The sequence below is a fragment of the Python bivittatus genome, unplaced genomic scaffold (genome assembly GCF_059951505.1).
Source record: "Python bivittatus isolate LINGU-HERP-01145 unplaced genomic scaffold, Pbiv_v1 ctg000590_np1212, whole genome shotgun sequence".
Classification (NCBI taxonomy): Eukaryota; Metazoa; Chordata; class Lepidosauria; order Squamata; family Pythonidae; genus Python; species Python bivittatus.
The window spans coordinates 9,285,033-9,311,533 of NW_028277086.1; the positions used below are offsets into that span (position 1 = coordinate 9,285,033).

General features: G+C 42.0%; 1 protein-coding gene across 4 annotated transcripts in view; it reads left to right on the top strand.

Annotated features, from left to right (window-relative positions):
- KCNQ3 (potassium voltage-gated channel subfamily Q member 3) overlaps positions 1 to 26,501 on the top strand; it is a 151,990-nt gene that overhangs the window by 109,325 nt on the left and 16,164 nt on the right. Inside the window, exons 2-10 of one of the 4 annotated variants that reach the window (XM_088148956.1) lie at positions 3,308 to 3,398; positions 5,940 to 6,066; positions 6,827 to 6,883; positions 9,090 to 9,262; positions 11,638 to 11,790; positions 12,424 to 12,534; positions 15,147 to 15,242; positions 15,994 to 16,088; positions 17,906 to 17,929. In XM_088148956.1, coding sequence (XP_088005082.1) covers positions 3,308 to 3,398; positions 5,940 to 6,066; positions 6,827 to 6,883; positions 9,090 to 9,262; positions 11,638 to 11,790; positions 12,424 to 12,534; positions 15,147 to 15,242; positions 15,994 to 16,088; positions 17,906 to 17,929 — 927 coding nt within the window. The remainder of the gene's footprint in view (positions 1 to 3,307; positions 3,399 to 5,939; positions 6,067 to 6,826; positions 6,884 to 9,089; positions 9,263 to 11,637; positions 11,791 to 12,423; positions 12,535 to 15,146; positions 15,243 to 15,993; positions 16,089 to 17,905; positions 17,930 to 26,501) is intronic. The other 3 variants (XM_088148957.1, XM_088148958.1, XM_088148959.1) reach the window with 3 other exon arrangements.

Below are 26,501 nucleotides of genomic sequence, written 5' to 3' on the forward strand. Positions count from 1 at the left end.
TCAGGCAGAAGTTCACCCTCTACCATGGAAGTTCATTAGGTGGTTTTTTGATGCTCTCTTTGTCTCTTTCTCTCAGCCCAACCTACATGACGGTTGCTGTTGTGGGGATAAAATAAAGGGAGATCCCCAGATCAGCTCCTGGAGAAAAGGCAGGATATGAATCTGATAACAGGATATGAATCTGATAATGAAAATAACTTGACCAACCTAGAACCTGTTGCAGACTATTGTCTTAAGGTGTGGCACTATGTTCAAAAGTTCTATGTCAATATGGTCCCTTTCAGTATAATAGGAATAGGATAGGATCCTAAAAGAATAGGAACATGAGGTTATTTCAGATGTTTTTTGAAATATCTGAAGGGCTGTCACATTGTAAGGTTTGGGGCTTATTCTCTCCTACTCCAGTGGGTAAGGCTAGAACTAATGGGATGAAACTTGAAGGATGTAGATACAGATTCAACATGAGGAAGAACTTCTTGACAGGAGGAGTGGTCAGTCTGTGGAATAAGATACATGGAGGGGTTTCTTCCCCTTCACTGGAGGCTTTCAAACAGGCTGGATAGTCATCTAGTGGGGATGATGTGGTGAATCCTGAAGGGTGCAAGGGGTTGGACTCGTTGACCTCATAAGTCTCTTCCAACTCTATGATTCTACAGTATGATTTCATTGCTTGGAGAAAACATCTGCAATCTGGCACCCTCCCAATCAAGGAGAAAGCCAGGTTAGGAAAAGTCTAATATTTCAGCCCCAAATCAGAGTCTTGCTATTATAGAAGTGGGTATTAAGGGACACTTTCTTTACCTCAAGCGGTGAAGTCTCTGCTCCTTTGAAGGAGTTGTTCAGAGACTTCGCTCTGGCTTTGGAGCCTAGCATTGTATCATTAAAAAGATTTGAGTAGAATTAGATTATAAGACTCCATTTTAGGTGGATCCTGATTGAAGGGCATGGAGTTCCTATTTGGGGAACTTAAGTTGTCTCTGTGGTTGAGAGCTAATGATCTGGATCAGATGGCTACCACAAGGCAGGGTCATGAAATGCACTCACACAGTTCACTAGGCTGGACAAAGTCTGGAGTGTAGTAGTTTGTGGTTCAGTGTGTTGTGGGAATCCAGCCATAGTCTGAGCAGGTTTTATGAACCAGGCGACTACGTAAAATGTAATATAACTTATTGGCTTGGACATAATCATGTATGTAACACAAGCATCATGTTGCCTGAACCTTGGTTTCAGTGTGTTACATGAACCCCACAATTAAGCGAAATGTAATATACTTTTCTAAACACTGATTATTTATGAGCCAATATGGGTTTTTCTTCCATTTCTTTTTCTGAAGGTGATCTGTTGAATAAGCTAAGGTATTGTAGCCCGGGCAGAACACTAACTAGGTAGGTTCCTTTATATACTTCACGAAAGCATGATGTTTTTCTGATTCTACTACCTAGGGAGAACAGGAATCCTTCGATCTTTTTCAAATCTGGTGTTTGTCTGAGCCGGGAACCTCAGTTCTGAAAGTGGAGTTTCGATACCTGTAGCAGGATTATTATAGGCACAAAGATGGAGAAATATTGAAATACCCGCAATGGAGGAATGGGTGGTGAAGATGGCAGAATTAGCAGAGATGGTAGAACTGGTCAGGGACAAGACAATAAGTACTTCTATAAAAGACTGGAAACATTGTATGGATTGTTGCTGAAAATGGAAAAAAGTGAAATGGTGATTTCTGGATTTGATGATTGAGAAGGGACCGAATAGAGGGATGAAGGGATTACTGTAATGTTAAGGAGGGAGAAAGGATAATGAGTCTGCTGTTAAGAAGGGGGGAAGTTGCTTCTTTATTATTATTTTCTCCTTTCTTTATCTATATCGTTTTCTGCACTTTTTTCTCTTTTTCTCTCTTTTCTTTATATAGTTCTGTACTTGTCTTTTATCTGTGCAAAAACTCTTAATAAAAATTATACACACACACACACACATATATAAACAAATAACTATGTATATGTGTGTGTGTGTGTGTGTGTGTGTGTATAATAAGTACAACTAACCAACAACTTGGCTAAGTTCAAGTGTTTAGCCAAGAAGGAACAAACATATAATGACTTAGTGCGATGAGTGAACCTCCCCACTGAAATTTAGCATTCCATGGGAACTAGACAACAATAGTGGTTAAAGACACTGGACTAGAAACCCAGAGATGGTGAGTTCTAGTCCTGCCTTAGTCACAAAGCCAGCTGGGTGACCTTGGGCAAGTCACTTTCTCTCAGCCTAGGAAGGAGGCAATGGCAAACCACTTCTGAAGAAAAACCTTCCCAAGAAAACTGCAGGGACTTGTCCATGTAGTCACCAAAACTGACACACGGACGCAAACCCAGACACAAAAAAACCCTAACTATAATTTATTTACTCACCTACGCACACCACCCAAAGTTCCATCAACCAGCTGAAAGTTCTGGCGTTTGCACATGAAGACATTTCTGAAAATGGCACACCGGTCAAAAATGAAAAAGAAGAAAAAATGGAGGTTGTCACCCCTGTTTGGTCATTAGTCAGCTCAGCAGTTTCACCAGGCAGTAAAGCCAATCTTGATGGCTACTGTTTGGTGTCTCATGCAGACGTTGAGAGTTCCACCTTGATGTTTGGAAAGGAGGGGAATAATTCAGAATGTCTCCTTCCCCATGCGCATTTCAGGGGACAGCGGACAAAATGTGTATGTGTGCGAGAGAGAGAGAGAGAGAGAGAGAGAGAGAGAGAGCCATTAGAATGGTTTCCGGAATCCACCTTTGTTCTCTCTAAGAGATGGGACTTTTATGAAACTTCATTAGGCTGAGACCACACTCAACTTCATTTCATTTAAATGCAAAATTAAATATGATAAGGATATTGTCCAGGGGTACTCTTATCACATTAAAAATAAATAACTTTCGGAGGTCTTGGACAGAACCCAATAGCTAATTACTCCATTCTGAACATAGACGTTTGCTGCCTCCCTGTGGTATGAAATGAGAAAAATGCAGTCTTTTGTTTTCATGGTGTGTTCCTTTCTTCCATGCATGACTGAAGATACTAATAGTTCTTTCTAACTAATAAAATCCATGCTTGCTCATAGCCTGCAAATTAGACAATTATAAGCCAATTAGAAGAGCTGAAGTGACCTATTTCTTGGGGCACAATCAAATCCTTGGCTTGTGACAACCTTGCCCTCAGGATAAAACCTCTCCTTCTCTCCCCTTCTGCCCAAAGCCTTTTAGGTAATTGCTCATGGAAAGAATACCTGACAATGTTTTGTTTTCCCTCTTCTGTCTTCATCCAGATTTCTGATAGTCCTGGGGTGCTTGATTTTAGCCGTCCTGACCACTTTTGGAGAATATGAAAAAGCTTCTGGATATTGGTTGCTGCTTTTGGTAAGTTCTTGATAGTATCACTGTTCCATCAAGGCAAATCGAACAGTTTCCTTCCCTTGAAGGATTTCTTTTTTTTTGTAGTTTGTCAAATTTATATGGCTGCCCTTCTCACCCAAAGTGACTCTGGGAGACGTACAGTACAACCAAGAATTAAAACATTTTGCAAACTCATTAAAACACGGATGAAACAAGACCATGAGAAGGAAGATGTTTACATACAGTATAGCCAACATGCAGGTTCCCTATTACCAGGGGATCCCCAGGCTTGCTGAAAAAAAACCACATTTTGAAAGCTTTACAGAAGGCCATGAAGGTTGGGGCTAACCACCCCTCAGGTGGAATGATGTTCCAGAGGGCGGGTGCCACAGCACAAAAAACGTGCCTTGTAGGTCCTGTGGACCAGACCTGCAGCATGCCTCTCCTGCTGGACCTGATGGGACAGGTAAATGTAATAGGGAAGAGGCGGTCCCTCAGGTGACCTGGCCCCATGCCATATAGAGCTTTAAAGGTCAAAACCAGCACCTTGAATTGGACCCAGAAGCAAATTGGCAATCAATGCAGCTCTCAGAGCAGAGGTGTAGCATGTGTCCATCTAGGGACACACATAATTGCTTGTGCCACTGCATTTTGTACCTGCTGAACCTTCCAGATACCCCTCAAGGGCAGCCCCATGTAGGGCACCTTACAGTAGTCCACCTGGGAGTGACCAGGGCATGAGTGACTGTGAGCAGAGCCTCCCGGACCAGGAACAGACACAACTGGTGCACATCACAAGGTTGCACAAAGGCCCTCCTGGCCATGACTGCCACCTGCTCCTCAAGCAGGAGTCGTGGGTCCAGAAGGACCCTCACATTGCACACCGGGTCTGTTTGGGGCAGCGCCACCCCATTCAGAACCAAAGATGGTAAAGTTCTGGGTTTGTTAGGCCCTAAAACCCAGAGCCCCTTGGGTTCTTGCCAAGGTTCAGTTGAAGATTTTATGATCTAGTATAGGCAGTAGAGAGCAACTCTAAACAGTTAGCTAGTTTGTTTGTTTATTAAATTTGTATGCCGCCCATCTCCCCCAGAGGGTGACTCTGGGCAGCATACAAATTTAATAAATAATAGAAGGGTTTCTATCTGCTTCAAGAATCCATTGATTAAGCACTGTTTTAATTAATCATTCTGGCACAAGACTTTCCAAGCACTAGATGGTATTTAGTGCTATAGAAGATACAGAATCATGAGTAAAACCGTTGCATGAATGGGCAAATTCACATGAGCGAGCAGCCCCTAAAATTGGCTATGTAGAGTTGCTAAAGAAGCATCCCCATCTAAGAGAGGTTGGTTGTGTAACTAGGATCCAGTAGACAGCCCCCTCTATTAATGAATGTGGGGGTTAATTGGTCATTTTAAGAAGAAAAGAAATGGTAGGGGCATGCTGTAATTGCCAAAGGTCCACTCTGCAATCACTAGCCTCTCCAGTTGATAAGATCAGATGGTCACCTCTGCTTATGACCTTGGAGAACTATTGCATTAGAATAGACAATCCTGGGCTTAGGGGACAAATGGTCTTTTTTGATGTGAGGGAGCTTTCTTGGTTTCCTGTAGAAGTGGACAAAATGAATCAAGATCAAAATGTCCCAACTGTGAAAGGCTTGTTCCAGTCTTGCTGGAAGTTCTCCATTATTGGAGGAAGCATTCCAACCTTACTGGAAGTGCTGTGGGGTCAGAATCAGTCAATGCAACCTTACAGGAAGTGTTCCATCGTTGGAAACTTACTGGAAGGATTCCATTGTCAGAATGGGCCATTCCAACCTTGCTGGGAGGGTTCCAACCTTGAAATGGGCTCTTTTGAGACTGGACCACTTCTGCTACTAGGGTCAGAAGTGACTCTTCCAATGAAGCTCTCAGAGCTTGGAATAGAATATTTGGGGGTCAGAATGTTTCCACCTTAAGATGTTTTGCAGAACTTTAGTTTTCAATGCTAAACGGATTTATTTTTCACGGCAGGCTCACGGGCTCCAGCACAGTCTGGAAATGAGCCGTCTTAGCATGAGTCTCTGCAGGAGGGGACAAGGAGGAGCAAGTGACAAAAAGTGCATCATTGCCCTTATGTATTTGCATGTGATGTTACAATGCATATGCAAAAAAGTGGAGTTTGCATCCTTTCATCGCAAGTCATATCTTGCTCCTTTGGTGTCATTGTGTCTAGGGCCCGATGCCTATGAGTCTAGGCATAGGAGATGTGATCTGTGATGGATAACGGGTGGGGCAATGGTGTAATTATGCCTTACATCTTCTGGACACGTGGGGAATCCTCAGAGGTTGGATTTGCTTTAAAGAAGCCTTCCTCAACTTGGCATCTTCTAGTTCTGCTGGACTGCAGCTCCCACCAACCCTAGCCAGTGCATCTGGATTGACCTGGTTGTGGAATATTCTCCTTGTCTGAACAATGTCTTTCACGCTCCTAGAATTGTTTTATCTAGGGATATGCTCCTTCCAGAATTTTGTTATTGCTGTTTCTTTCTTTTCTTTTCTTTTTTCATTTTCTTCCTTGTAGGAAACCTTTGCCATCTTCATCTTTGGAGCAGAATTTGCCTTAAGGATCTGGGCAGCTGGCTGTTGCTGTCGATACAAGGGATGGCGTGGGAGGCTAAAATTTGCCAGGAAGCCTCTGTGTATGTTGGGTAAGCGTGGGGCTTTGCATCGCTGCTTCTCTTACAAGCAGGAGTAGAAAATAAATCTGTCACCGACTTCTTTTTGCTCAGGAATGCCCAAATAGACTCTGCCACAGTCATGAACACCTGCCATCCATCACTCTTAACTAGAAAGTTAACACAAAGTGTATTGAGGTGGAAAACCATGTGAAAACTGGATTTTAAAAGATGATTCTATAAATAGAAATATCAACTGCGTCTTGGGTGCTGCGTTGACCATGATGCCACTAGATGGCACTCAAGGATCTCCAAAGTTTAATGAATAATAATCTTTTAGAATGGCCCAAGTCTGATCAGACAGTGTTTATTTCTTCACTAGATTTGTATTCTAACCTTTCTCCAGCTGGAGATAACATGCACAGCACTCTTTCCATCAGGGCTTCTCTACCACCACCACCACAACAGCCCTGTTTGGTAGTGTGGAAGGACAGACTACCTGAGCAGATGATAAACACCTGTGCTCCTTCCTTCCCCTCCCTTCTCAGCCCTCCCCCCTTGTCAGGACCACCCAGCTGCCAATCAAACAGCAGCTGTCAATCAAGCAGCAATGTCGGGCAGGCAGGTTAGAGGGAGAATAGAAGAAACAGAATAAACAGAGCCCGAAGCCCAGGAGTAAAACTAAAGAATAGACAGAATAAACACAGCCGAAGCCCTGCTGATGAAGAGTCTATGGGAAATGAGGTCACAGCGGGAAAAACTGGGGTGTGAAAAGATTTCTTTCTTTCTTCAGCTGGAGTCAATCTTTGGAGAGTCCAGAAGCCCAGCCAGAGATGCACAAGCAGAAAGGGTGAAGAAGAAGCAAAGACTTGGACAGAAGAGAAATAGAACACAGAAACTAACAAAAACGATAAAAATCAGTTTGAACTCCATAGAAAAGGATTATAGTTTTATAGAGAGTGACAATAGGGATATATAGGGTTTGTGACGAAAGAAATATAGGGGTCGGCAATAAACAAATACAATAGAGGTAGATGCAGTGAAATTGGACTTTAAAGAATATAATGTAGATCCGTGTTTCTCAACCTCGGCAACTTTATGATGTGTGGACTCCAACTCCCAGAATTCCCCTGGGGAATTCTGGGAGTTGGAGTCCACATATCATAAAGTTGCCGAGGTTGAGAAACACTGGTGTAGATAAACAGCCTGTAGAAGATTGATAGTTAGAATATAGCTTTAGTATTAAGATATTATTTTCTGAAACAGTTGAAGGCATTTATAATTGGCAACTCCTGTGCTTTTGCGGAGGTGGTGGCTGATAGGTCAGCTTCCCTGTTTAGTAAAATAAATGTTTCCCCCAGTCGTAGAGAGAGATGCAAAAGAAAAAAAAAACCCAACTGTCCAGGTTTCCAGTTCTATGTGTCTTTATTGGGTCTGGGTCAATTCCCTTATTTGTAGTTCAAAGATAAAATGAACCCATGACAAGTAGGTTGAGCTGAGAGAGTGGGACTGACCCAAAATCACCCAGCGAGCTTCCAGGGCTGAGTTTGGACTTGATCCTAAACCCCCTGCCCACCCCCCACTCCCCTCCTGGTCTAGCATTTAACAACCACACCAGCTCTGTTCTTACAAAAATTCTGGGCTCCCTCTTCAAATCCAGTGAGATTTGGATGTTTCCATGTGTTTAGGCGGCTTGCTTGTTTCTTCAATCGTTAACTGCCTGCACACTTTGGAAAATATTGCAAGAGTGCCCACTGATTAAAACCTGTGCTCTAAAATATTATTATGGTGTGTAGGAAAGAGTGTTGTTTAGATAAAATTGGGTTAAAAAAAAAGAAATAAGGGGCCTGTGTGTTGAAAAATTGAATCCTTCTAACTACAACCATGCTGGTTATTAAAAACATCCTCTCCTTTTTTTTCACCAACTGGAGGAAAGACGGTAACATTTTATTAGATTTTACACTGAAAGGGCCTGAATGGGAAGACATAATCAGTATCAAGTGCAATCAGTTTAGATTTCACTCCAGTTTGTAGTGGAAAAATGAAGCCACTTCAGTTCACATTTGTGCTCTGATTCACAGGGTTGAGTTGAATCAATTCACTTCAGATTTGCATTTTGGAGGGTCAAAGTAATTCTGTAAAAGGGTGGGCACTCCTGTGCAAAATTTCTATTCGATCATCCAAGGCATGTCAAAGGGCAGTGGAAATTCAGTGACATCATCATGGCTGCTGTCCTAACTTTTTTGATCCTCAAGGCACCCAATTTAATTTAGTGTGTGAAATGTATTCAGAAAGTCAATTTGAAGATTTGAGTTTGAAGGAGTAATTTGATCAAATCCAAGCTTTACGCGGCTTTAGTAAGGAGTTGCTGTTTCATGTAATTGATGGCTGAGGTTTCACCCCAAAATTATTGGACATCTTGGGAAATTAATTCACAGGTAATTTCCACTGCCCTAGAGTGTTCCATCAAATGTTAATATGGATGCATCAGGGCTTGATTATCTACCTTCAGTCTCAGCTCATTAAGACTCTCCACATCCGATTAAGCAAAATCCAGTGGCTATCTAACATGACATTTGCTGAGGGACAACATGGAACACATAGAAGACTCAGCCACATGGTTGGCCTAATTCCCATAGAGTATCTTGTTGATGACAGGACGATGCAGGTGTTCTCCAGTTTGACAGAAGATTCCCTTGGCTGCCCAACCAACTCTGGAGTTAGGAAGGTAGAAGAAAAGTCCTGTGTCTTACATTTGAGGCTGTAGTGCACTGGCGTTCTCCATTTGGCATTATTTGCAGCTGGTAGAAGAGTAGTCTTGAAGGTGTGTAGGTTATGTGATCATTATCCTAAAACAACTTATGCAGATAAAGCTGCAAACAAGGAAATTAAATGAACCTGAAACAGATTTTTTAAAATTCCCAAAGATGTGTAGAAAGCCTGTTGTTATTGTTCCTTATGGATATCACCTAGATTTTCTAGACCCCAAAATCAGTCTTGGTTCTTCATCCTTTTTTTTTTTTTGGTCAAGATTTGTTCCCCGTCCCTCTCCACAGATATTTTTGTACTGATTGCCTCTGTCCCCGTGGTAGCTGTTGGCAACCAAGGCAACGTCCTGGCTACATCGCTGAGAAGTCTCCGTTTCCTCCAGATCCTGCGAATGCTGCGTATGGACCGGAGAGGTGGTACCTGGAAGCTTCTGGGATCAGCTATTTGCGCACACAGCAAGGTAAGGAGCGGAGGCCAGGGAAGCCGAATGGGATTGTAAGGTTCACGGCTACCCAGAAAACTTGAAATCAATCGGCAGCACAACATAAAAGACTTCAAGCAGGGACTTCTCTAAGCAGCGTTTTATTTGGCCAAGCAAAAGTCTGGGTGCCCACACCATGCACCAAGAGAGAGCAGGGTGGCACCCCCTTGGAGACAAAACCACAGCCTTCTATGGTATTTTTAAAAAGGCAGATCTTAGTACCATTATAATGAAGATGAGTTTTACAACCAGTCAAATAAACTTTAGCAGAATACATTATTCCCCGCCCTTGTTTGCTTACATTAATTTAAAGGAGTTCCCCCTAACTCTTATACCTTGTCAGTCCCTGCAGACCCTTGTTCTGGGTCCTCCCTCCTTATCAGGCCTCAGACTTAGTCTCTTCAGGAGGAGTTTTCCCTATCATCTGAGCTAGCTCATCTGTGGTTAGTTGCTTCCTCTTGCAATTTCGCTAAGTGCTGTAGCTTGGCTATAGAGAACTCTGTGCATGCTCTAAAGCTATGAAGTTAACATTGCCAATTTAGATATTGCCAATTTAGTTATTGATCCCTTCAGGATGAAAGCGATGCAGCCATAAAGGATAGACTATTCACAGAAGCACAGCTGCTGGTGCAGTTTGGGTGTTCATAGTAGCGTTGGGATCATTGCTAAGGCTTGATGTAAGCATGGACCCACGCCTCAAGGAAGGGTCTGCTGACAAGAAACCTTTGGATCTGCTCCATTTGGTTCTTTGCCACTGCAGCATGCTCATTCGCTAACCTCTCCTGCCAGCTTAGACAGCAGAGGTAGAACTGAGCAGGAACAACAGATGCTTCTATTATCAGGGGCAATCAAGAAGGGGGGGCTTGTCATTGTGTACTTTTAATATTACTTGGAAACCTTTTTTGGACTTTTTGCAAGACACGGGGGAAAAAAAGAAATTTTGTTGTATGGATTTGATGATTAGAAATAATATGGATTAATGGAAACAATGGAAGTAATGTTTTAAATTTAGAATCATAATAGAAATGTAATATATATATAAATAAACTTAGAGTAAGAGTTGGATGTGTATTATTACTTATATCTGTTGTGAGGAGGGTCGGAAGTCAATTCTTTTTTTTTTTCTTCCGGATCCTTCTCTTTTTTGTCTCTCACACTTTCTAATCTTTTATATCTCTTATTTCCGAAATTCTTTTTTTTCTTCTTTCTATAGTCTTCTCTTAATACTGATTCTCGTTAGCTTTTTATTGTTCTTTTTAAACAATTTTTAAAAATAAAGTTATGCTAAAAAAAAAGAAGGGGAGGCCTGTCATGCAAAAGAGAATGAGAATCAGTTAGCAACAATGTGGGTGAGAAGGTAGACTCATGGAGAGAAAGGGGGCTTTCAAAGGTTCTTGCCCAAAGCAACCCAAACTCTTGGGGCAGCCCTCAGTGGTATGGCTTACTGGTCAAGATGTGATGGAATGTATCTACGAGGCGGAGGGGGATGTGGGAGATCGAGGAGGGAAGAGCTGGATTCCAGGAGGGGAAAGGAGACAAGAGACAATACAGTCCACAGGGGGAGTCTGGGAAGCAAAGGAGGTCCAGGATAGCCACTCCCTAGAATCTCCCAGGGTATATCCACCAGTTGCTGTAGTATACCGTATTTTTCCGACTATAAGATGATACTTTTTTCTAAAATTCTTGTGCTAAAAATTGAAGGGCGTCTTATTCAAGGAAGTCAGCCGAGGAGAGAACCGCGCGGTTGCAAAACTGCCCATACTTTGTCTCTGCAAAGAGGCTTCCTCCTATTGCTAGCCTCCAATCATGAGTGAAATAGCTTGAGTCTGCAAACAGACTTCCTCCAATCACGAGCCTTATGTAACTGATGTCAGCTGATGCTGAACAAACCAGTTGGAGGAAGTCTGTTTGCAGAGACAAGTTATGGGCAGTTTCACTCGTGATTGAATGTAATCAGTTATGCAAAAGAGCATGGAAACAGAGCTGCAGAGAGACAGTTAGGACCTCCTCCCACCGAATGTATCAGGTAAATGTTAACTAATTACTAAATAAAAATGTGTTCTGCACTATCTTTAAAATATTGATTTCTTAATTTTGGGTTGGAAAAGTGGGGGTTGTCTTGTACATGGAGGCGTCTTATTGACGGAAAAATACGGTAGTTAGTTTGGCAAGATTCTGTCTATAAGGTGTAAGCAAATCAAGGAACTATACTCGACTGGACTGTTTTACCATTGTTCTTGGGCTGGGCCTGACACAGGGTCTTTGTAGCTTAAACTAGGACTCTCGTGGCCAAAGCCCCACTGGCTTGGTTGGGTGTTTTCCCTTTGCTTATGGTAATATATTTCTCCTCTTAGGAACTCATCACTGCCTGGTACATTGGGTTCTTAACCCTTATTCTCTCCTCTTTCCTGGTTTATCTGGTGGAGAAGGATGTGCTTGAAAAAGATGAGGACGGGAAAGAGACAAAAGAGTTTGGAACCTATGCTGATGCCCTTTGGTGGGGACTGGTTAGTATCAACAGTGATTGTGCTGATTTGAGAGTTTGTTTCAGATCTTTCATCTGAATATTGCAGAATCTTTCTAGTTCATGGGATTTGTATTTATAATTTTATTGATGGATATTGTTTGCATGGGCTGTGTTCATACCACATCGCTGAACCAGGTCAGTTACTCCTAGCTGTACAGTCTGGTATGCCTGGCTAGTGTTAATGTTGATGAGTGTGATTCTATGTGTGGGGCAAAACCCAGTCCACTTGGTTGGCTTATGGTTTGACCTATGGTGGATACCCAGAAAATAGGTGAATTCTTCAACCAAGTATGTCCTGTAGACTCAACCACTGGGTGACATTGGTTGTAGGGAGGGAGGGAGGGAGGGAGGGGAAAACATTTTGCAGTCTTGGATGAAAGCAAAATTTGCAGAGTGAATTTCCTGCACCATATTCCAACAAATTGAAAATCTTATGGGCAAGCCTGGATAATAAATGTCCAGTGCTCTCGAGGGCATAGTTCCTCAGACTTACCAGTACGGTGAGATGCAGCGTCTGGGAGTGGAATGGGGCATCTGAAAATGCCAAGGAATCATTCTTCTTGCCCATTTGCTTTGTCTTTCTTACAGACTGTCCCAAACATTCTCCCCACAGATTACACTAGCAACAATCGGCTACGGTGACAAGACGCCTAAAACATGGGAAGGGCGTTTGATTGCAGCAGCATTTTCCCTCATTGGAGTTTCATTTTTTGCCCTTCCAGCTGTAAGTTTCATCAGTGACCTCATGAGAGATAATGTGATAGAGCTGGTGCCAACTTGAAATCTTTCTTGCAATTTCTCAATTTTTTTTCCTCTGCAAAAAAAAAGGCACCAGTTTTTCTAATAGTGCTTGAGAATTTCTTTTTAATTTCTCCTCTAATCTTAGAGGTGATGAAGGGGGCTACTGCTGGTGTTGCTGACCTCTGTGATATGTCTTTCCATCTCTCTGGAGCCCCCCTGCCTGCCCAAAATTTTCAATCTAACAAAGCCCCAAGAGATGGGGTTTTTCCTAGCATCATCCCTTGGGATTTAATGGGAAGTCAGAGAAGCTGCAGACTGCTGGTAGGGTTCTGCATCCTATGGCTACATTGAAGTTAAATAAGTTCAAGAACACCCTCTCCATTAATGAGAATGCCAATGAAATTTACTTGTCTTTCGGGAAAAAAAATAAATAAAAGGAAATCATTCCCATCACACTGAAGAATGTGTAGGAAATAAAACTCAACAAAAACATGCCTAACACTAGATGCCGTGGTTGGAATAGGAGGCCACATATCTCCCATTCAGCCTGAAAAGTTTTCCATATATTTTAATTAAAATCTCCCAAATCCTACAGTTGAGGTGCCTGAGGTATGACCTTGTAGGGTTATCTGGAGCGAGCTGAAGTCTGTGACTCCTGAGGAAGTAGACAGGGTCCTCCATTCTGTGAGCTCTGCCACCTGTTTGTTAGATTCAGGATGGTTAAAGCTGCCTGGGAGGTGACCTACTTCGCTGAGGGAAGGGATGGTCCCCTCAGCCTTGAAGGACTTATGGTGCTCCCATTCCTTAGAAGACTATTGCTGGACCCGACCATCCTGGACAATTTTCATTCATTCTCCAACCTCCCGTTTTTAGGGAAGGTGGTGGAGAGGATAGCCACGCTTCAACTCCAGAGGACCCTAGAGGAAAAATTATCTAAATCCATTTCTTTCTTGTTTGAGGCCAGGATTCAGTACAGAGACAGCACTGGTCATGCTTGTTGATGACCTGTGGCAGAGCAAGATGGGGGTGGTACATCCATCTTTGGACTCCTTGATCTCTCAGTGGCTTTCGGTACTGTCAACCATGGCATTCTTTTGGATCAGATCTGGGGGGTTGTGAGTGGGAGGCACTGTTTTGGGGTGGCCAGTTTGAATTGGTATTGACAAGAGGGGAGAAGTCATACCATGGCCCCTCACTTGCAGAGGGGAAAAGGAGTAGGCAAGACTTCACTCTATGAAGGGGGGAAGATCACTGTTATGAGGCCAGGAACAGCTATGGGTAGACTAGTCAAGCCATTGTGAGAAGTGTTCTACAGGAATCCCCAGTTTAAGAATGAGTTCCATTCCCAAGTTCTGTCCTTAAGTCGAATTTGTATGTAAGCCGGAACAGTATTATTATATTATACTGTATAAGTAGTAGTGTGCAATTTACTCGAACTATTGTGTATTTAACTTGAATTTTGCTACGGTAGGCTCTGTTCTTAACTATGGGTCATCCATAAACCAGGCATTCTTAACCTGGGGACTACCTGTAGAGTCCTGGTGCACACTTCTGGGACATAATGGAAGGCTGGTCAAAGTAAGCTATCCATTATTTATCTATGTGGGAACTTCTAGAGAAGGACAAACACTTCAGAGCATTTAAAGTAACTGCAAAGTGAAGGAGGTAGGGGTGCAAATAATGTTCTCATCCCTTCTTCCTGTTGATGGTTAAGAGACAGGAAGAAAAGGTGGGATCATGGAAGTGAACAACTGGGTAAGAAGATGTTGTCAACCAAAAAAGATTTGGATTCCTAGTCCATGAACTATATTCCTGTTGCTAGAATAGGAAACTGTTATGGAGGAATGGATTGGATTCCATGAGGACAGAGAAAAATGTGTTTGGCAAAAGCCTCGTGAGCCTTACTAAGAGGGCTTCAAGTGAAGCCAGAAGCAGGAGAGAGACACACAGAATGAGGGAGAGAGAGACTCAGGTAAAAAACTGCTGGACATTAGGAACATGGATGCTCATGATGATGGAGGAGGAACAGGAAAGTGTATTCAAAAGTTCTCAACACATAGTAGTAATGAAGACCAGTAAACAATGACTTCCCCAGTCTGCAGTGTCTATATATCCTTACACAGGATATGGGTAATAAACAGGAGGAACTAGAAATCCTAACACAGGAAAGTAAATGTGACCTGATAGGTATCACCCAAACCTGGTGAGATGGAAGCCATGATTGGAACACTGAACTTAAGGCATACTTGTTCTTTGGGAAATAGTCCCAAGAAAAGAGAAGGCAGGACAGAGTGAGGAAATTCACATCCCTGAATGTGAAAGCATCCACAACAGCAGATGGTGACAAGGCTGTCTCACATGGCCTATATTCTCCCCACATGCTCTGTTAACTGCAGTTTTTACGGGCATTCCTAGCATCATATATCACTTTCTCCAAGTTTCGTTGTACCGTATTTGGCTCCTGCTGTCCTGAAAAATTAGGAGAAGCCTGATTCCTACTCCGTGTTACTTGGGTACCCAGAGGAAGAGCTTTTCATCCCAACATTTTTGATGAAATAACATTTCAAGCGTTGATTTGTTCATCTTGCCTTACAGGGCATTTTGGGTTCAGGATTGGCCCTAAAAGTCCAGGAACAACATCGTCAGAAGCACTTTGAAAAAAGAAGGAAACCAGCAGCAGAACTCATACAGGTTTGCACGTCCTGCTTTTCCATAACATGTGGTTGGAAGCATGCACAATGCCCATATTTTTGAAAGCCACAGGAGCGGACTAATCTTAGATCTCTTGGCTGGGAAATCACAGGAGGAGCTGTAGGCATTTCAGATCCTTCTTTTAATGGGTTGCTACACCCTGCAAGAATGCCCTCCTCTCCCACCCCCAATCATTGTAGAGTTTTTTTTTCCCAAGATCGAGGAAAGATGAAACAAGGGGAGAAACTGCATTCTTCCTCTGGATTTGTTTTTGGGTGGAGGTATAAGGAACTGCACTTGGGAGCAGAGGCAAAATGTATTCTGGCTTCTTTTGGTGGCCACCGTGATTCTGTCTGCTAGAATTGTGTAGTGCTAAGTCACATTCTGAGAGGGTCCTATCTTTTGCTAGTACTTGAGCTCCAAGTTCAGGAGAAGAGGCTTTTGACTCAGCAGATAACATAATATCTTATGCATGGTGTGCCAGACAAAGTCATATATCTGCCCTACTTTTCACCAAAGTACTCTGAAGCCGCACTTTGCTCTGCTGGTTGGGAAAAGGGTGATTGCAACAACTTTCAAATGCAGGATGGAGGATCAGTAACAAAACCATGTTTTGCCTCTTGACTTGCTCAATACTTAGATAGAAATCTGTAAAATTTCCCCCGTGCCATTTGCTTATTAGGTGTACACATACATACACAGGCAAGGACCCACATTTCTCTGAACAGGTCACTTCTCTTGTGTTCCGTAGGCTGCATGGAGGTACTACGCTACTAATCCTAATAGGATGGATCTTGTTGCCACATGGAGGTTTTATGAGTCTGTTGTATCATTCCCATATTTCAGGTAAGTTCTGTGCATTGGGACATATTTGGTTTAATGACTCAACTTTAATTCTTAGCTTATTTGAAGGATTGTCTAAGTCAAACTGGAGAGGAGGGCATGTGGAAGGACTAGCTTTGTAATGGAGAAGTGGGGGAAGAGTATTGTTATCCTGTAAAGACCCCTTTTCCAATTCCTCCTTGCTACCTGAGGATTATGGGAGTTCAGGTCTAGCATGTCTAAAGGACCTCAGTTGGGAAGATATTTTATATTCTAACAGTGAATGGGTTCTTTGTATGAGGATCCTTATGTAGCCGAAACACCATGGCAGCAGGATTGTGGACTTATGTGGTTGAAGAACTATAAAAAACAGCTTCGGCATGAAACCTTCCAAGCAGGAATCTCAAAATAAATCAGTGAGCTATTAGCAGTTTGGCCATGGAGTGCTGATCAATTGGCACGTATGGAGGAGCCTTAGAGAACTCTAGGTGTGGGTTTGTGTGTAAGGGGGAAGAGGAAACAGATTAAATGCCCTCAGAAAATGCATCTTGGCTGGCTGGAGCCTCAAAGAATAGACCTCCACAGAGCAGTGTTTGTTGCGGGACTCTCCTGTGGATGCTTTTAAAAAGAAGTTGCACAGTTTTGGTGAGCAACCCAAATCTGGAACCTAACAAGAGGTGGACAGTTTTCAGAAGTGAGATATGAACTAATGATCTCAGGGATCTGTTATTAGAGTATTACAAAAGGTCACCCTGCGGCTCAGGAGGTGAATGGCAATTGAGGGGAGTAGTTGAAAAGGCATCTTTGTGATAAGGGAAGAGGGTTCAGATCCTCAGCTTAACACAGACAAGTTTGTACTGTAAAATTACATCCAGTGGCAGTCTTGATCCTCAGCAAGGCACGCAGATCACCTAACCAACCCACATACCTATATTGACTACCAGGGGATAGTATGTGACCAGTTTTGTCCTATTTGGGACTCTTCAGATATATGTAGGCATGTAGAACCCACATGTGCGTGTTTGCAAGACAATACCTGTGCTTTAGATCCCTAATAGTTTACTCTCATCTCACAAGACTAGAGTAGGAGTGAAATGGAGCTGTGTTTCTTTACTTCACATATTTCTCTTTGATTCTTCCTTTGGCCATGGTCCCATTTCCAGGATCACTGGGAAAGGGGGCTTCTCCACACAAGTAGGAACCTCAAGCAATCAGTGTTCTCCTCAAGTAGAGGACAACGGTAAAAGTATAGCAGTAGAACTTGTGTACAGAGAAGATACCAGATGTGATGAGTTTCCCAACACTGGACAAACTCTAAGATTCTTCCCATGCCTATGTTTTTATGATTTCATAGAGTTACAAAGATAAAATGACCCCACAGTGACCATGCACACAGCCATAAGCTGCTTGAAGGAGGGTGAGGTATCACCATGATATATAAGGACAGGGGTCCCCAGAATAGAGCAGGAGAAGATGTATGAGTAGGATCCTTATTAGCTGCGTTTGCACAATAGGCTTAATAAAACCAATGAAAGATCTAAGAGTGGCATTTGTGCAACATGCAAAGCTTGGTTAGTTTTAACCTGTTTTTTCTTTATTGTATCTCAGCCTATTGTGTGAACCGAAACTGTTTGATTAATTCACAGTGGAATGTATCATTCAAACCCAGCAAACGTTTTAATCCAATAACCAGGTTAATTATGATATGCAAATGTAACCACTAAGCGTCAAAACCAATAGTGCTAATTTTCCTTGAAGTTTAGCATCCTACCAAGCTTAAGATCTCATCTTTTCTCATTGCTTTTCTCCCACTGTTTTCTCTATTTTCAATCTCCCCAAAGGAAAGAACAAGTGGATGGAACCAGGTATGTATTTCATATCCTCAGTGTGGTCACTATTCCTTCTAATACAGCAGCCTTTTCTAAGGTGGCTTTCTTCAGATGAGTTATGAAGGTTGGGGGAAGCAACGTTTGAGACTTGAAACAGACTTCACAATCTGTCTTCTCTCCTCCCTCCCTGCCAATTTATTTGGTGCATTGTCTCGTTGCTCAACTTTCTTTATAAGCACTGGACACATTTCTAAGAGTATCACAGTGATTATTTTAAACACAAAGACCCTGTCTAGGGCAAAACAGGCTTAATTTCTTCCATGTTCAGGGTTTAATGAATTACCTCTTATACCAAAAGTAAGTAACAAGTAGCATGAGGTCTATTTATTTGTTATTTCTTAAAGAATTTATCATAAAAAATCATTAAACAGCATGCATTTGTAAAAATTGAATATTAATTCACTTTTCGTCCCACTTTTTTGAGTTATTCTAGTAAAATTCTAGTCAAAAGTAACTATTAGGGCATACTGCTTGAGATTCCAGGGATGGGCCACTAGTGAAATAGAAGTTCATGGCAGTGAGATTTTAAACTATTTTTTATTTATCCCCCCTCCCCCCGCAAATTTAAGAGAAATTATGGCACTTCTGAATAAATAAATACTGTTTCACTAGTGGCCCATCCCTGCAATCTCCTCCCCTCTGCCCATTTATATGCGGCTAGTTTTTTGGTGCCTAATCTTTCAGCAGAAAGATAAGATATATATTGTAAGATCAAATGATGCCCTGCAAGCTAAATTCAATCCACCTATTATGTGTGAATACTAACGTTGTGACATACATCTGGACAAAATGATGGTGGTGTGGAATACAACTGAACTCACAATCTCAAAGCACTACTCTATCTTCCAATTAGTTTTTCCTATGGCTAAGGGCAATTAATTATTAAATCCACAGAAGAAAAGAAACTGGTTAAACATATTCCAAGTCTAAGGGGACCTCCTAACATGTTTGAGAGTATCAGCAATCTTTGAAGGTTGGGGCTGCGAAGTCTGCATACTCCAGGACACCTCCTGGACCTCTGCAAAGCTAAACTAAACTAATATTAAAATTGTCCTGTGAGCTTGTGAATTCAGTAGAATTCACAAGTGAATTCATTTAGAGCTTACACGACAATTCTGAAACCTTTTCTGATTGTGGCTGACTTTTTGGAATTCTTTAAAGTGTTAGTGAACCATGTTAGCTAGTTTCTGCAGCATCTGAAATAAAGTATGGTATACCAACCATACATTACCAACCATACATTATCTTAGAGAGTTACTAAAAGACAGTAGGTAATATTACTGGGCTATTGAAGCCTGTGGTCTGATTTAGAATGAGCTCATAACTTTCTCCAACTGGATTCTTTCTGAGAATCCTTACATAAAGGATGGATAATTCTGGATTGAATCCCAAGATAATTTAATAATGGTATTTAGAGTGTCCTGCTCTGACATACAGCCTACGGGCAGCAATGGGCTTATTTTATCTGGATGAATTACTTTTGGCCAAGCTGGCTTGGAGTTCTGGGAATTGTCTTCCCAGCATGTCCGGAAGATCCATATTGCAGAAGAGGTCATAGAGAACACATGGCTTGAGGGAATCATTGTAAGGCATGTAGTTATGGGAAAAGATTAAGTTGAATCAGAACTTCTAGTTTGGGACAGTTACTGACTCTGGGCCATTTTTATACCTGCATTACTATCATAGTTCTCATGGTGCTTTGTGGTTCCAGTTGGTGATCATACTCTCTTGGGACATCTTACCTTAAAGTTTGATAGATTCACCTGATATATTTAGTGGGATGTATTTATTATTCGATGGGTGATCTGTCCTCTCCCATTGCCTTTTCCTTCCAGCCATCTTTATCCAATTCATCCTCCCTCTATCTAAACTACAGGCATTTATACAATGGCCTACTGATTTTTCCTTCTGACCCATCCTCCTCCCTCATTGTTATAAAAATGTAGCAATATCATAGTATTTTAGTACATTGGAATACCGTTGTTTAAACACCATGTCTAACATAGCACATTTAGAGAACAGTGTCCTAACCAACAATGACCTGTGACTTTCTGTAACACTTAGGGAGACTTTCAGTCTTCATATTGACCTTCAGTCTTTGTATTTGCACTTGGCATGTTATATGTAAATGGGGTAACTTGGGCATCTATCACTAGTGAAGTGTGAGTTTGGTTGTGACAGGGATACTCACTAAATGGATCTGCACATAAGAACTTGAAAGATAGATTTCTATTAAGTGATTGATGAACAGTTTGGAATCCTCATCTCTTCTGCCTATTGCCTACTGACTTTGACCCACACTCTTGTCCCTACTGCGACTTTCTTCATCCCACTGATCTTTGTAGCTTTTCTGTCTGTTTTCCCTTAAACTCTGCCTCCACTTTTCCCCTTGTCTCCCCAGCCTGCTTTTTGTTCCTTATCCCCCACTCCATTTTGTGAATCTAATCCCTATTATATCCTGAAATAAGTTGCTACAAGAGTCACTTATTTTTTAACATAAGGTGAAGTCTCCCCCAAGTCCAGCTCAACTCTGAGGACCTCATGGACATGTCTGTGTTGCTTTCTTGACAACAGTATCAGTGTGGTTTGCCTCTGCCTTTTTCTACGATATTTGTTTTTCAATTCCTGACCTACCCTACAGCCCTAGGATACTAACCAAGTCTGACCTGCTAAACTCCCTCAAGCTTGTCCAGAGTTAGCTAACTGCTGCCATCTGTTGTGACTTTTGATTATAATTGTTATTATAGATATTAGACCAAAGAAGTTTCTGAGGATTTCTCTTCAGATGAAAACCAGTGATGCCCAAAGGACAATCAATTACCTTTCTTTCTTCGTACTTCTACAACCCAATAAAACCATTCAGGTGGAATTGTGCACAACTTTTTGAGTTGTACTTCTTTGCAGCATGACTATTTAGGAGTAGTTCTAGGCGCCCAGAGCATTGTATAAACATGTCTGTAACCCATTTCAAAGAAAGGTGCGGTTCATATTTGGGGATCTCAGCAGGGTTGAAAAAGAATGTCCCCCTTGCTAATGGAGTAAAAATTGGAGCAAGTATGTTCTGTTTGTGTTCCCGGGCTGCAAAGGAAATGGGAGCCTTCAGCCCCTATATTATGGTTCACTTACTATGCTTCTTCCCTCTCTCACCTTCCCAAAATAAGAATAAACAATTTAACAATTTGAGGGAAGAGACTGGCTTTGCTTGGCCTTTTAATTTAATGGCTTGATGTTTCCATTTATTACACCCAAACATTCTTTGGTTACAACTTTCAAAACTCAGTGAGCACAGGAATGCTGGATCTCCATGTGAAGAGTAAATTGGGACTAGCTTCTGCACGTGTAATCTACAAGTTTATTCAAGTCTAATTGTGCTAACACTTTGGAGTCAAGAACATGGCACCCATCCCTGATAGTCATATTTGAAATACATTGTAGAGAAATGCCTATGGAAGATTGTGTAATGTTTGTTTCAAGGAATGGTATTTTGACAGAAATCAGAGGTCCCCAGTCTGAGGCTCCAAAACTCCTTTACTCATTAATAAATCCTGCTAAAGAAAACTCTATGGGAATCTTGCCTTTTGTTGAGTTGGCTGCCAAGAGCCTGACATAGGCTGCCATCTTTGCTAACAAACGCTGTTTATCTTAATGTGATTTCCTCTTGTAAAAGTAGGATGGGGCAAATCTTCAGTTCAGCCTTCATACCTTCTGTAGGATGTCGTTAAGTGGCAAACCACCATTATCTCTCCCTGGGCTTAATGAAATACTGAAGTTAACACTGAAATAACTGGATTTGTTAATGCAGAGAATTGTGAAAATTCATTAGATATCTTGTGTATTTAAGGTTTGGTACACTTGGTACTGAAAACAGCATAAGAAATGGTAAAGCATTCTGCTATTTGAAGCATTTATTCAGATTATATGTTAATATATTACTGTTCTGTGTTTTGATTGAGCATCACTCAGGAAAAGCTGTTTTCCGTCCTTTGGCTTTCTGACATGCCAGAATAATTACACTGTGGATTTTTTTTTCTCTATTATATTTTCCATTTGAAGAGATTATTTTGCATATTCACTTTCCAGTTACCACATTGCTCATATTGCTCATGGTCACTCCCACATTAGTGCAACATACTGTACATGCAGTTGCCCTTGAAACCCACCTGAAAATTACAATTGGTCCAAAATGTAGTGGTACAGATGGTTGGCATTCCTCTCTACATCACATGACACCTCTACTCTTTGAGCTGCAGGGGCTTCCAGTAGACCTCCAGGTGCAATTCAGGGAGCTGGTTATCGCATATAAAGCCCTTACATGGTATAAGACTGGGTTATTTGTGGGACTGCCTGCTGCCAAGGAGATCTTCCCATCCCAGACACTGCATCAAGGAGAGCACATTCCAGGTCTCCTCACTGAAGCAATGTCATCTTGGGGACCCGGGAGGCATGGCTTCTCTGTGGCATTCCCTTCCTTTTGGAAAGATCTTCCCGTCGACATATCATTGGCTCAATCCTGCAGATCTTTAGAAGGGCAATGAAGACATGGCTCTTCTTTTGAGCACCTGGATCAGGATAAGTAGAGTTCCCATTTGGTGGGATATCACAAATGTTAGCCTCTGATCACCCTGTACTTGTTTTACTGGTCTTAGGTCCATGTCCTTATTTTTCTCTTGTATGTTTGATTTGTGGTGGTAGAAGGTGCCCCTCCCCCCCATATGCATGTAAGCTACATACCTATGAGATGGCCTCCATACATGCCCCTGTAATAAACATTCACAGCAAGCTGAATTTGGCAACGGAGGGAGAAATCAGACAGGGACCAGTGGCCTATTAAACCGAATTGTTTATATTCATTGACTGTATCTCAGAGATAGTATAGCTAGCCTGCCGACCTGATGGGAAGGGATCAAGAAGGATAAGGTTGCACAGATGGATTTATCAAAAACATTCCAATGTCCCACTGGACTGTACATTGTGTCTGCCTTTTTCTTTCTCTTGAAATGTAGTAGGCCAAAGGTATATAAGCTGTAGTTCTGCTTTTGCTCAGGGCTGTACACATGCTTCAGTGTACAGTGTTTTATCATTTGCATGCTAATAAAATTATGTTGCATCTTCAAAGTGAGTTGGTTGCTTTAGGTGAGCCAGGTTTGGGCCACAATAGAGTTTTGTCTGCCACCCAGACTCACACTGTTTCAGCTAGGCAACCATATAAATGCTATTAATAAATAAATACATAAATAAGTAAATAAAGTAAGTTGCCTAACCAGATCTGAACGTAAACCCATGTTTGATTCCATTTTCAGAATGCTTTTGACTTGAATGACTATAAAAATCTAATTCTCTGAATGTATGAGAGTATTGCAATCCATGGAGCACGTGTGCTTTCGGGCTAGACAGCCCCCATTTGTCATTTAATGGGCATTCAGTTTTAATGGAAAGCAGCTCCCCCGCCATTAGTCAGTTTAATTGAGGGTTTATTGTAGTAACAGAATATTGGTCAGTGGTCAGGTTGGCTATAGTGAAGAACAGGGGAAGGGAGCTGAGAAGGAGAGAGACCTTAAGCTGCCCAGAGTCTGTTGGAGGGGGTAGCTATAATAAATTTAATGAAAACAGCACCGCCATCATCCTCATCATCATTGGACAGGCATGGCTTAATCCATTTATAGGGAATTTCTGCTCTGAATCCCAAGCATTGCCAATTCAGATATGTGCACCTGAGAAGAATGAGGGTGGGGTGGGGGGACAAAGATGGCCTAGATTTATAAAAGAGAGCTAGGAAGGGATGAAAAAAAGGGAAAGGGTCTGGCCATCTGGCTGAGTTGGTTAATATCTTTGCATGAAGAAAGAATTGCTGAAGAGGTTCATAGCTCTGAGATGGGTCTCAGTCTTCTTAACTTAATTAACAAGCAGATTCCAAGTAATGCCCAAGGTATCATGGCTCTGACAACATACTTTATTCAGAAGTGCTTCTGGTAACCTGCCACTGTTTTACCAGGATACAGCAATGGGTGATGCAAATGGGAAGAGGCTGAGTGGATATTTGTGCAAAGAACTATCAACCCAGCATGTGCATTCAGGAAGTCCAAATATGAGACTATAATTAATGACCAAGTACAATTTATTAAAGGATATTTGGGCTAACAGCAACCCAAAGCAATCAAATCATTACTTGGTATTCCATAATTACCATTCAGATTTTAGTAGCTAATCCAAAGGTTTTCAGATAGACACATCTGTAGAACGCAATGGCCTATTGTGACTTTAGAAGAAATAGGAAAACATGGGGATAAAGGAAGGTTAAGAGACAGAAAGGGGAAGGATTTTGCAGAGACTGAGTTCATGAGGATAGAAAAAGAGAGGGGAGGGTTGCTCTGATGAGGAAGCATCTTCCACTGTTTGGATCAGCTATTTTTATCCTTTCCTTGGGGAATTTAGCAAATTAGAACAACCAAGTTCTCACTTCAGGATTTGAGAAATCATCAAGAAGATGTCAGAAGAAGGTGGGCTGGGGGGGAAGGGATTTGCATATACTGTCTCCTTGGTCTGAAGAGAGAGGGAAGAAACAGGAGATATTTTAGCATAGTGATCAGTGAGAGACAGGCTCTCTAAATTATAATGCAGACCAAAATGCCTTACTTAAGTCATCAGATTTGGCAACATTACCAAGGCCTGTTGAACCTGGATGCTGGAATTACAGATTATCCCAGTGTCTCAGAAGTAGCCTATTCCTTTTACATCCAACATCAAATTCTTATTTTGAAAAAGATAAAGCCTAAACTGAAATCTGACAAGAATGAAGAGAAGCATAAGTTGAATGGCGACTTCTTGGAGGAGATACATAGTAGTGCTCAGTGGCTTGACGGGTTAATGGCTTTCTTGCTGGCAGGATCAAGGGTGCCAAAAGGCTTATATTTGCTTATTTTCTTGAGGAATAGAGGCAGGTACCATTCTATTATATCAGCTATTGCTTGACTAGGACCTTGTAATTCACAATACTAATGGAAAGAGATTGGGGGTGAGGGAGCATACATGCACAACATAGCTGTTTGGGAGAGTCAGCATCTGGTCATCTTAATGTCATTTTATTCCCTACTGAGCAGAGAGCTGTGGAAGGATATCTCTGAGGATGTATTGCTCCACTGGCAGACTAGGATCCCAGGCAAGGATGACAAGCCACCCAGACTTGCCTCCCCCTTTCTTTTAGCAAGAATGAGTGCTGTGAACAGTATTTGGGCCCTTTTACCTTAACCAGAGAATTCACGCTGCTCAAACAGCAGGCCAAGTTAGTGAATACAATTGGAGGAGGGGGAACAAATCAAGTAACATTTGGCACAACCTTGTATGTAGCTGCTTGAGAAGGTCAGCCTTGGGTCACTTTAATATCATTTTATTCCCTACCGAAATTTGCTGAAGATAGGGGTCATGCAAGGAGTCTTGGAGAACATCACACTTCTCTGCTGGACTGGAGTGCCTTTGCAAGCAGACCAGACATGCCTGTTTCTTGTCTTCTGGTGGATAAGGATGTTGTAGGATCAAGCAATTTGCTGCAAAACTGCACTTTTGGCTCTTTATCTCGATCAGAGAATAGGGGCTGTGCAAAAATTAGGCCAAAGTAGGGAATATAATTTGGAAGGTAGAAAGAAATTGCATAACACCACTTACCTGTCCAGTGGCCATTTGAAATTACTCTGTAGCACGTGCTGTTTGTATTTCTTGCAGAAGTTTTTAGTATTCTGCTAGAAGTACTGTAATGGCTCACTGCTGTGAAGGGAGGTTGAGCCACTGAATTTAATCTCTGACATTGGAGGACCAGAATCTCATTGTGCATTCAGGCCACTGGTGGGGAAATGTTGTTGATTCCTGTAACCTAATTGTTTCCTGACATTGTCACTGAATGTAGACACCATAAACCATGTTTAAAGCACTAAACCTTTGTGGATATACATTCTACTGATCAATGTACTGTATATGATTATGTCCAGTCAATTGTGAAAACCTCTAGGGGGTGGTGTTGGTTACTTTATTGAGCAGCTGGCAAAGATCTAAGTTATGCATTGGCTTCACCAATGTTGTCAGCTACCATGGAATCCTTAGCGGTGTTCTTCTTATATCTCTGCTTAGAATGAAATGCACCACGTACACCAGGCATGGGCAACCATTTTTTGTGGGCTGGATATCAGAATGTGCTCCCCCAGTCAGCTGGCCAGACACAGGCTAATTTGGGCAGATGTGATGATGTCACGGGAAGGGCGGAACCAATATTCTGGCCAGTGTTTTGTCTTTTTGTTATTGGGCAAAAATGGAAATGAGAGTAGGAGGTGTCTGGCATGCAAAGGACATCTATTTCCATCCTTAAGCTGAGCATCCCCGGAATAGCAAAAATTATGCTGCTGAAATGTTGTAGGAAGTGGCAGAATTGGGGTGGTGTGATACTGGGGTGGGAATTTTTGGGGACGGTCATAAAAGACATGGGAGGGATGGGCCTCCCAGAGGCCTTCTCATTAAAACCCCTCCCTTCTAAAGAAAAAAAGAGAAATGCCCCCCCACCCCC